Source organism: Typopeltis vanoorti, chromosome 18, assembly GCF_054136105.1.
Source record: "Typopeltis vanoorti isolate ZY-2024b chromosome 18, IOZ_Tvanoo_1.0, whole genome shotgun sequence".
NCBI classification, from domain to species: domain Eukaryota; kingdom Metazoa; phylum Arthropoda; class Arachnida; order Uropygi; family Thelyphonidae; genus Typopeltis; species Typopeltis vanoorti.
In genome coordinates this window covers 77,632,431-77,644,930 of record NC_143566.1, presented here as the reverse complement: position 1 = coordinate 77,644,930, position 12,500 = coordinate 77,632,431, and the positions used below count along the sequence as shown (strand labels likewise).

General features: G+C 34.1%; 1 protein-coding gene across 3 annotated transcripts in view; it reads left to right on the top strand.

Annotated features, from left to right (window-relative positions):
- Jarid2 (Jumonji, AT rich interactive domain 2) overlaps positions 1-12,500 on the top strand; it is a 557,336-nt gene that overhangs the window by 529,988 nt on the left and 14,848 nt on the right. For 2 of the 3 annotated variants that reach the window (XM_090408748.1, XM_090408747.1), the window contains exon 21: positions 2,424-3,284. In XM_090408748.1, coding sequence (XP_090264874.1) covers positions 2,424-2,537 — 114 coding nt within the window. In that variant the 3' untranslated portion in view covers positions 2,538-3,284. Of the gene's footprint in view, positions 1-2,423; positions 3,285-12,500 lie in introns of those variants that run through there. The other variant, XR_016549859.1, reaches the window with a different exon arrangement.

The following is a 12,500-nucleotide window of genomic DNA, read 5'->3' as shown; positions in this document are numbered from 1 at the left end:
TAGTATCACCTCTGGGTCTGGCTCCCACTGATGAGATGTCAATAAAGGTCGATATTATTACCAAGTGGAAAAGCTTCCAACAACTATCTTGAACCATCTAGAGACATACCGATTAATCATTGACCGGCAGTATGGATTCTGTTACTCGTGATCTACAGCTGATCTTACTTTCACTCCACCCCACCCCACATGGACTCAATCCATGGAGAAATTTAGAGAAAGTTGCGTGTTGCTCTCGACATTTCAAAGGCATTTGATCGGGTTTGGCACAGGGACCTACTCACCAAGCCCATCACATGGTCTGCCTTCCCCACTCTGCAACTGGATCACCAACTTCTCATTGGTCACTCACTAAATATCATGGTGAACTACTTACTCTACTCAGATTTCCCCACCAATGCAGGAGTACCACAGGGTTCGGTCCTTTCACCCACTCTCTTCCTCTTGTATATAATATAATAAACGACCTGCTCTCATAGACTGCCAATCCTATCCAAAGCTTTGCTGACAACAGTATACTCCATTCCTCCTTTCCATTCGACAAACCTGTTAGGGCAAAGTATTAGAATTCTCAACATCTACTACGATCAGGGACCTGAACTCAGATCTCCTAGCTATATCCCAGTGGAGCAAGGACAACCTTGTAAACTTCAATGCCACCAAAACTCAGTCCTGTCTGACCTCTCACAAGAAAGAGCTCGCATCCCTCTCCCTTACCTTCAGTAATACTGAGTATCCAAACACAATCAGATTTCTCTTCTTGGACTGACCTGCACCTCTATCTTTCCTGGCACAACCGTATTCAACTATAGCTTCTCCATCCACCAAGAAACTTGACATTACAGCACAAAACACTACTTCACCCCTTCACAGCTGCTAACCCTATACAAAGCGCAAATCTGCCCATCCATGGAATATTGCTCCCATATTTGGGATAGTACACCAAAATCCTCTCTAAGATTGCTCGATTTTATCCAGAAGAAGGCAGTCTGGCTAATTGATGATCCCTCTCTCACAGACCCACTTCAATCCTCTGCAGATACTTTCATGGACAGTGCTCTGCTGAATTGATCACTATCATTCCTCCACTCTCCTCCAAAATCATTAAAATAAGAGCCACTGCTAACCAACACCCTTTACAGCCCATCTTAAAACATCGACCCAACTTCACTGTGTCCTCCTTCTCCATCCCATCTACTTCTGTCCTTTGGAAGTCTCCCCCATTCTGCCTTCCCCAAAGATAAAAACCCTCAGCTGTTCAAGCAAAATGTAAACAGACTCCTCCTTTCTTCTATTCCTCTTGCCCATTGCATCAGTGCAGCGTTTCCCAAATGGTGGGTCACAACCCAGCACCGAGTCACGAAAGCTAAATGCCAGGTCGCCTAAAAAAAACTCGAAAACCTAGGTGTTTCGTTTTGGGTTTCTTTTTTTCACGAAACTCTAAAATACAAGTAAATAGCATTTAATCGGGACTAATGAATAAATAATTTAATTAATAGAGACGAAAATGCACTCCGTCTGCATTGCCATTTCACAGTCTCTTTGTTCACAGTAAAGTAGCTGAACTAATGTCGAGGCTGTGCGGCGGCAACCGCGACACCAGCTGAATCGTTTGGCAGTCTGCCGTTTGTTTTACTCACCCACCACGTACTCACTTTGCTTGTTCAGTTTGAGTTAAGCATTGAGAGAGGGAGCGTATTTTTAATAAGTAAAAATCTGTTTTATTTTACCTATTGGCCCTAAAAATTTAAGTGGGTCATGAAGATAAAGTATTAAAATAACCAGGCCACGGAAAACAATGTTTGGGAAACCTTGCATTAGTGTGCTATAGGACTGGTGGCCTTGTGTGTGTGTGTGTGTGTGTGGATTAAATATTTAAAAAAAAATTTAAAAAAATGCTATGATAATTTACTGAAATAGTATGCATTAACTACAATTTCTATGCCAGAGCATTTAAAGAGGCATCCAAAATGTTAAAAATCTACATCAGTATAATAAGAAACAAGGCATGATCATGCATCAAGTTTGGTCATTTTTCATTAAAAACCTGGCATACACAGACACTCTCATCAGATTGCTAATCTCATCAGATTTCTACTCTTAGTCATCTTCAAATATGTACTAATGTGACCATTATTTGCTTGTGGCCAGACTCAGCCATATAATTCAGTATTTTTTTCTCCTGATGAAGTGCACTATAAAGATATATACACGAACCTAGTCAAGATCTAAATAAAAGAATGGCTCTGTCTACCATTTTTATATGAAATTAATAGCAGATTTATAACAGTAATATGTTCCTTATCCATAAAAGTTTCAGAAGCAAAGTTGTTAATTGTGTTTAATATTGTCCTCTTTGAAAATTTTTTCTTATAATTGAAAACTAATGAAAACTTTTTTTTTTTACCTCCAATTATATTTAGGCTGAACTGAATGAGCTTGTGAAAAGGGTAACTGAACAAATCAATAGTCATGTGCAGAAAACTGGTGCCCGGAAAAAAGTTCCAAAAAAGAAGCCACCTGTACCAGAAAAATAAATGTATTCAGTGTTTACAAAAACTGCATTTAAAAAAGAAAAAAAGAACTTCAGTGTATCATTACTGTACAGTGATATGGAAGATTAATTTTCCATAATCAGGATATTTGTTTCGAGCATGTATGTATGTGTACGTTCATGTTCTGTTACTGCTTCATTATAGCAATGATGTCCATATTGTACTATAGTATAAAACGTGTTAATAATTGTTTCCAGATTACATACATGCTGCAATGTATGCCTATAATATAATAATTGTGCCATTCCATGTTACTGATAGACATCATACATTATTTAAAATGAATTCACTCATTAGATAATATTATTAAGCAAACACTGTTATCGGATAGAAATGGCTATCATTCAGTTTCTTATACTACAGTAACATTGATATTTTGAGATGGGGGGGAGGGTTGTATCATAGCATTGTGTATATCTGTATATTTAATTTTTTTTTTATGTGAATCCCACCTACAAAACGTTATTTTTAGTCACATTTTTCCCTTTATTTTATTAATACATTGCACCATTATATTTGTTTTTTGTATGTTTCCAAATTGAGCATATCTCTAATGCATTGTATTATAATTTTATGTTAATATAATTGCATTTGCAAGTACCAGCCTTCTTTTAATATATAAGCATGTAACAATGTTCTCTTTGATTTTTTTTATTTTGAGTGCCGAAGTATTAAGTTTTGTGTTATTAAGTTATACATTCGTTTTTAAATATTTTGTATGTATCTGAATATAGCATGTCATTTACCAACCCTGTTATGTATACATGCACACACACACACACACACACACACACATATATTAAGTCTTCTGTTTTATTCACAAAAAGACATGTAATTTTAAACAGCTTATTTATAATGGTAACATGTTACTTAATTTTTGTGATTTTTACAACTGAGACAATGAGATAACATTATTATGTCACATTGGGCTAGTTTCATAAAATATTTTCATATATATTTAATGGATTATATAAAAAAATATAAAAATTCATTTTATTTCATTATTTGTTAAAAGTTCCATCACTAAGTAACAAATTGCAGGGGGAGGGGAAGAAATGAATAAAAAAAGAAAACACCTATCTCAAATGATTAACATGTGTAAAACTAAAAATTCCAAATATAAGTTTTTTTGAGCATTATCAGACTGTTCTTATTACAAAGTTTTTTTCATTTGCTTTATTATTATGCAAAACAGCACAGCATGGTCTAAACACAGATAAATGTTGAGCTTTTTTATGGGAAGGGAAGAAAAACAACTTAGAATCTAAATAATTTAAATATCACTTAGGAAAGTAAATTGATAAAACTTTATTGAAATCAAAGAATCATAACAGAACTGATAATACTGGCTCATTGAACTTGTCAAGTATTGACTAGGTTCAGTCATAATTTTATTACTCTTTCACTTTCAATATATGGACTTCTCACATAGTTTAAGGAAGGAGTAAGGAACATACTAACACTTTGAGTCCTATCGATGTAAATATACATCGATAGGACTATAGGGTGTTTACATCAAACTCAAAGTGTTAAATAAAAAGTATTCTCTGATCTTTTTATAAATAATATAAGCATTTTTTAGAACTACATTTCCATATGATGCATAAAACATCTTAAAAACTTGCCAGTTTATTCAGAGCAAATTTTAGCTTACAATACAAAATGATTGTGATTTGGGTTGGAAACTTTCATCGGAAAAGTATGAACTAAAGTGCTGAAAAAGTGACAACAAAGTCAACTGATAATACAAATTGAGTTTCATTTCCTTAACAATAGGCAAATATGATTTTTTTTATTTAAAAAAATCCAGTATGCAGTTAAAATCAAACAGCAAAATATTAATATTAATTAAAAATCAGTTCTCTAGTTTAGCATCTATGTATATGTGCTAATATGCAGATGTGCCAATATACAAGATCCCTTGCTTAATGTGGGATTTGATTAACATGCCAAAATTAATTGCGACAATCCCTTTATATATGCGGCAAGAGTTTTAATTAACATGCTTTTAAATTTACCAAAATTCCACCAAATACAACATCACTGCTACAACCCATGGACATGGGTGTCATTGCAACTTTCAAAGCCCATTTTCTTAAAAAGACATTCTCAAAGGCAGTAGAAACAACAACAGGAGAAAATGCAATTACGCTCCATGAATTTTAAAAAAATTTTAACAATAAACATGCAATTGAAAACATTTATGATTCGTTGGAGCAAGTGTCTTCTACCTGCATGAGAGCTGTTTGAAAAAACCTTTTTCAGAATGCTCTAATGATTGAGGTGGTTTCCAAAATCCTGCAAACACAGTGGTTGAAGAAATTGTTGCAATTGGTGAAGATTTTGATGGTGATGCAGAAGATGTTAAAGAATTATTGGATTCAAATATTCAAAATATTTGAGTGACAACGATCTTCTTGAAATTGAACAGCAATGCGCATATGAAGACAACGAATAAATGGAATGTGAAGGTGAGGTTCCAAAGGAGATAACAATCAAAGAATTGGATTGAATATTTTGCAGTTTAGAATCACTTAAACAGCAAGTAATGGATATGGATCCAGATGTTAATCGCAAAATGCTTGTTTGCTGAGGTCTAGAGGGTCATTTTGCTTGTTACTGTAGAATTTGTGCTGATAATTTAAATATCATAAGAAAAAAATTAAAACTGTTCAAACAACTCTTGATAACTTTCTTTCTTTTTTTTTTTTTTTTTTAAATTGCAGTAACTAATGTAGGTTCAAGCATTTATTAAACATTTACTTTGCATTCATTTTTCATCTTTCCTAAAAGAGTACCATATAAATAAAACAAATTATTAATACAGTAATTGATCTGATCATGGACGAATTGTAATTTTTACCATTGATTATTGTATTTGATTAATTAATCATGTTATTCAAGGGATACCTGTATATTGTCATATGTGGATATTTCCTAAGATGGATTAGGATTAGACTTGTACTGTTAACATTATCAATTCATAATTAAGTCAGTTCATTATTCCTCCTTGCAGAGTACATAAAGATAGCTATGCACCACCACAACCATCCCCTTCTGTGGTGAAAGTGGGGGGGGGGGTTAAATCCTAGGTAATCCTTCCACTGATATAATCAGGTATTTTCTTAAAAATAGTTCCAAGGCTTTTCCTTAGGAAAGGAAAACTCTAACTCGTTATCTGTCAATTTACTATCAGCTAGTAACAAAATTCATTAAAAAAATTATAGTAGCAAAGCAATGTAAATAATTCTTATGAGGATCCAGACTCCTTATATCCTGCACACATGAAAAATTAAAACCTATAATTTACATCATTTAAACAAATCTGAAAATCATTCAAAACTGGCTAATCCCTACTCAAAAGCTAACAGTGAAGGTACAGATTCTATAAGGAAAAGAATACTTAGTTCCTATAAATGCAGTCAGGGTCATATCTTTCTTATTGTGTCCTACTTTTAAAATTGCTATTCATTAGGGTATTTTGTCCCCTCTCCTTAAGCAGGGGTGTTTTTTTATTTTTTCTTCCTAAGTTTAGAGTAATGCAGCATATTACCACTTCCTCTCTCTCTGTGTATGTGTTCTTCTACTTTGCACTTTTTCCTAAGAATTTTAGATAGGTGTGTTAATTTGATTCTGGCTCAAGTTAAATCCTAACTGCTCACTTCCCATCTGTCTAATAATATCAAGTAACTTGTGAGTCAAGTTTAATTCCAATTAAAAAAAGATGTATTTCTTGAGATTCTTGTATTTGTTGTTTGCAACTGTCTGTAAAAGTGCATTACTCTTTTCCAATAATTATGTAGTTTTAGTATTTAACTTTTTTATTATTATTATTATTATTATTATTATGGGAAGCTCCAAGGAGTCCTTAGACTCATTGAGGGAGGCCCAACATCATCTCAAGAACAACTATTCGGCATTCACACAGTATCTATCATATCATACTTCACCTTGAACTCATTTACATTCATGGCACCCACAACAGACTCTGGCAGCTTATTCCACTCATATACCACTCTCCAAGTAAAAAAACCTAACTCTAACATCCTTGCTAACCACACACTTACCAAGCTTCCATGGATGGCCCCCTAGTCCTCCCACTACCAGTCCTATTCTCAAAAATATCTTCTGAATTAATCTTATAGAAACCCTTCAGTAATTTGAATGTCTCAATCATATCACCCCTTTTCTGCCTATCAATCAATTTCTGCAGCCCACAAATCTTCAACCTGTTCTCATAAGGTTCATTCAATAGTCCTGCTATTATCTTGGTCACTCGTCTCTGGATCCTCTACACCATCTCCACATCAAGAAGAAACTCTGGTGCCCATATCTGGGCACAGTAGTCTAGATGGGATCTTATCAAGGCTCGATACAGAGGAACAATAACCTGTTTGTCTCTGCTCGTTAAAGTGTTCTTCAGCAACCAAGCGATTTGATGAGCTGATTTTGTCACTTTTGCAATGTGTCTCCCTAAACCTCAACTCCCTATCCACCAACACTCCCAAATCCCTGGCCTTGTCAATCTCCTGGAGTACAGTTCCACCAATGTAATATACTGCTGCTAATCTTTTCACCCCAAAATGCAAAACCTTACATTTTTCCACATTAAATTGACATCCATTCTCCTTAGCCCAGTCCTCCAAACTATCCAAATCATCCTGCAAAATTTTCCTGAATATTCATTCATTCTTTTTCATCTGTCTAATAATATCAAATTAACGTGCGACTCAAGTTGAATTCCAATTAAAAAAAGATGTATTTCTTGAGATTCTTGTATTTGTTGTTTGCAACTGTCTGTAAAAGTGCATTACTCTTTTCCAATAATTATGTAGTTTTAGTATTTAACTTCCCTGAATATTCATTCATTCTTTTTGATGGTTTTATTTTTACATAAACATTACCCTAAATTTTCTCATGCCCAGTCATTATTAGACTTGTTTTAAAGTTTGACTGCAGCTTTTACTTATAGAAAGGGAAAAGTATTTATTTATGGTGTTTGAAATTGATATAATTTTGCAACTTGTTTTAATTTTTCATAAATTTAATAAGAAATTGGCTGTTTAATGTTATAGGATTGCTATCAGGAGATTTATACAAATGTAAAACATCTTGCAGTATTTACTAGGAAATCTGGTAGAAATTTATAAACTGATGCTATTGCTCCTTTATAATCGATTAGTACATTTTTAGGCCTTAAGTTAGGTAGCTTGGAACTCCACAAGGACAGTAAAATCTGAAACAGATTTTAATTTGTGGATTCATACTTTTTGATTGCTCAGGTTCATATTTGATAATTAATAATTTATTTCTTAATATATTTTTTGCCTTTTTTTTTTAAATTCGTCGTTTAGTTACCCTCAATATTTCTGTTCTTTAATACCTCCAGTTGTGCAAACCCATATAGGTCTGCAAATAGATTTGAATGCATAATATTTTTATTTTTTGATCCCTTCATACAATGAATGGCAACTTATATATATATATAAAATTTCAGATGTGATGATTATCGTATATACATGAACCTCACAGGCATAATTTAAGCAATATCATGTCGTCTTCTAGCACATCACATAATTTGACCATTTCTTGTAACTTTGAAAGATATTTCTGATGATTGCAGCTAATGGCTACAATCACTGGAACCATCTGGTCGATTGGTTCGACAAATATTCAATTTCACACCATCTTTATGCATTATGCTGTGATATTGTTTCAAATAAAAGTGTATATTTTTTTTCCCTAACATGTTTTCATTTTTTATTTATGTCTGTGTTTGAGAGAGAAGAAAGAATAAGTTTCAAAGGATACCTCTTCTTGGGCTTAATTTGATATATAAAGAATAGTTAGCATCTATTATTTTTCATCATTCCATTTGGTTTCCATCATTCTTTCACTACTTCTGTTAATGACACAGCAGTTGCTCAACATCCATTCTCATTCCAACCTCACGAAACCTGCTTCCCTTACTTCCTTTCTTTCTTCAAATCTAGCTGTATTCCTATTCTCTTGGCCAGCCTTCTTCAAGTTTTCCTCAAATATCAGAAGCTCCATTTATTTCAAAAAAATGTGGCACTAAGGTGCTCCAAGGGCTGCAGTTCCATATGTGTGAGATTAATTATATATATATATATATGTGAAAAAAAAATAGAAGAAAGAAACTTCTTTCTTTTTGACCTGTGTAAACACAAAGGTGATGGAGAGCAGCTTTTCAACTGAAGGGACAAGGTTGCCAGTCTCATGTGAAGGTGATGAGTTTTTGCAAAGGTAAAAATCCAGGTTTTTAAGTGGATTTTTATCTTTGCAGAACAAAAAGTGGCCTGAGAACACACCCAATGTAAATGTACACATGTACCTAACAACTTATTTTTATGTTCTCTGGTAGAGCTTGTTTCAAGTACAACAGACCCCTGCTCTCCAGTTATTGATGAAGAGTAGTTATCATTAGTAAATATGATAAATTTTGTAGGAGAGAATAAATGACTACTATGTGGGTTTTTTTGGTCAAATTTATTTTAAAACAAAGTTATACCAACTAGTTCCACCAACTGTGGCTGCTGGCTTCATCAGGGTAAAAGATGTATAAAAATATCAAGAACACTTAAATTCTTAAAACTGTTAACACTAAAACCATAAAGTAAACCGAATACAATTGTATTTTTTTATAAAAGCAGAAGAATACATACATCACATGCATAGCACGTGTATGATCTGCTAGTTGTTGTGTAGGAACGATTTGTAATTGGCAGCAAAATTCAGTTCTGACATGTTGAAAGATCTAACAAGGGTCTTCCAGATCTTGGGCAGAATCGGTCCTTGGTTTCTATTAAGGTTTTGTTCTGAGCGGAGAACAGTTGACTTCTTTTATAATTCGGGAGCGGAAGTCCTCCTGAGCTTTTATCCCATTCTATAATGTGATTAGTCCTAGCAAAATAACAAGATAAATTTTATTATTTCTTTGATTCATATATGTTAATACCATACTTTCTCATATATATATATATATATACTGTAAATAAGCTGCAGGATATTTGAGGATATTCTCCATTTTGAAAGATGGGAGGAAAAACTTTTGTGGGAGTTTATGGAAACTAAAAGTATAAACATATGCACAATCGTATATTGAAATCTGATGGTCTTCATTAATTTATAGAAATACATGCATGCGTATATACATGGATATTGGTTCATGCATGAAACATTGGAAACCTGTACTACTTGAAGTGCCAGAGATTGGCTGAGAGTCAGATTATTTGGGAATCTGCACTAGAGACTAAACATGAAACTTTCAAGCCACTTCAGAACTCTGATAAGAATGATGAAGATGATCTTTTTATGCTAAATGAAAAAAAAAAAACACTGTAAATTAGCCCAAAGCCTTGCACTTTTTCTTTGGCTTATTCTAGTTTTTATATATATGCATACACAGGCAGCCCTCGGTTTACACCAGTTCAATTTATGCCGATTCACAATAAAGCCGGTTGCCTGCGTGTGCTTTCTTACTGTAATTTTGGTTGACTGAGAAACGATGCTAGCAGGCACTCTAGTGTTTACCGAGCTACTGCGACATATATGTATCAAACCTAGTTTTAATGTTGAATCTACCTAATTGTTGTATTTAATTTTTTTTTACATACATACATATTTAAATTAATAAATTACATACCATGTCTGATAATAGAAGTGCAGAAAAATTAGCAGAACTTGGTGTTAAGAAGGCACGGAAATCAATCACACTTGAAAAGAAGGTGGTGATTTGAAGAATGGAAGATGGGCAGACACGTGCTAATGTCTGTAGAAGTATGAACTTACCTCCATCGACTGTTACTACAATTATGAAAAATTCAGATAAAATAAAACAGTCTGCACAACAATCTACAGCAGCACTAAATTCAAAACATGTACGTTATAGCAGGGGTAAACTTCATGAAAAAATGGAAAAATTATTATCTTGGGTGGATGACTTGAATCAGGAAAACATTCCTCTGACGCAGGCTGTTATAACTGAGAAACAAAAATAATTTTTGAGGATCTTAAAAAGACAGATGGAAGCGAAGGTTGGTTCATGAGATTTAAGTCTCAAAGTAAGTGCCACAGTGTAAAATTATATGGTGAGGTGGCAAGTACAGATTTTGCAGCAGCAGCAGCTGCTTTTCCTAAAGAATTTCAAGACTGTGTAGAACAAGGAAGTTATCCTCCTGATCTCATTTTTAATGTTGGTGAGACTGGGCTCTACTGGAAAAAATTGCCATCACGCACCTTAATTTCCTGTGAAGAACGTTCTGCTCCAGGTTTTAAGCTGCAAAAGATAGACTTACGCTTTTGTTGGGTGCAAATATCTCCGGAACTTTGAAGCTTAAACCAATGTTGGTGTACCATTCACAGACACCATGTGCCTTCAAGGGTCTAAAAGTCATGCTGCCAGTTTATTGGAAATGGAACAAGAAAGCTTGGGTTACACAAGACGTTTTTATAGATTGGTACACAAATTATTTGTGTCCTACTGTGCTTCACTTCTGTAAAGAAAATGATTTGCCAGTCAAGACATTGCTTCTCTTGGATAATGCCCCTGGACATCCTCGAAACCTTGCTGAAGTAAGAACACCATTGGATGTCAAGGTTGTTTACATGCCCCAAACACAACATCGCTTTTGCAACTGATGGATCAGGGGATTATATATCAATCTTGGAAATGGTCTTTCCTGAAGAGTCTTGGACACTTCAGGAAAAACTATTAAAGACTATTGGCAGTTATTATATATTTTGAAAGGCATTAACAACATCGAGGCAGCTTGAAACGACGTGTCAGCAAAGTGTTTGAAAGGAGCATGGTGAAAACTTCTTCCAGCATTTATGCATGACTTCGAGGAATTAGAGCAAGAGTTGAAGATGTTATTGAAGATGTTACCAAGCTTGTGCGAGAGAGGTGGCATTATATATTACAGCTGAAAATGTGACAGAAGTCTTAGAGAGCCATGATAAACCACTTTCCAATGAAGACTTAAAAGAATTAGCCAAACAATTAAGTCAACAAGGAGGAGAAAGAAAATGAAGAAGGTCCTCTTAGAGATATGAAAACGGCCGATTTACAGCGTATCCTTGCAAGCATAGAGACATTGATTGATGAACTCTGCGAAATGGACCATGATTGGGAACGGAATGCGAACGTAAAAAGGAGTGTAATCGCATCTATTCGACCTTACGCTGAACTCCTTAAAGAAAGAAAAAGAAAATCTATCTAGGCAGTTAACACTGGATACTTCCTAAAAAAAAATTGCAGGTAATATGAAACCAGGAACTTCAACATAGAAATATATAATATCTTTTTGAAGTTTCATATTTTTTGTATATAATTTTGTTTTGTTTTCATTATTAATAATTTTATTTTAACAAATATATATGTATATATTATCAAAGCTTTAAATATAATAATGTTACACATACTTCATGTGCATATTTTTTGACTGCACGGAACATAACTTCATACCTCCCATTAAAATTGGGTTTGTTTTACGCCCGTTTTTTCAGGAACGGAACTGAGGCGTAAACTGTGGGTTGCCTGTATATGTACATTTGTCGTACCACATTTTCAGTCTCTTCTTTAATTATACTCGGTTACAGTTATACAATAACAGTAAAAGATCACAAATTCACTCCTTAGTTGATATGGTAAGCAGATGACAAAAGTTCACTCACACACCAACAGTGCATAAGTGCACAGGAAGTTGTAATAACACCTGTGCTAACTTCTTGTGTGAAGAAGAAAAAGTCCCAAATAACTTAAAAACTAGTGCTTTGGAGTGTGCAATAAAATATAGTAAGTGGATTTTTTAATATAATATAATTTTTATGCAGTATGGTATTATACATCCAGCATCCCTATATATACCTGCTTTATTCTTATTTTCATGATTCCACTGTGGCCAAACTACTCTGGTAGTTTTT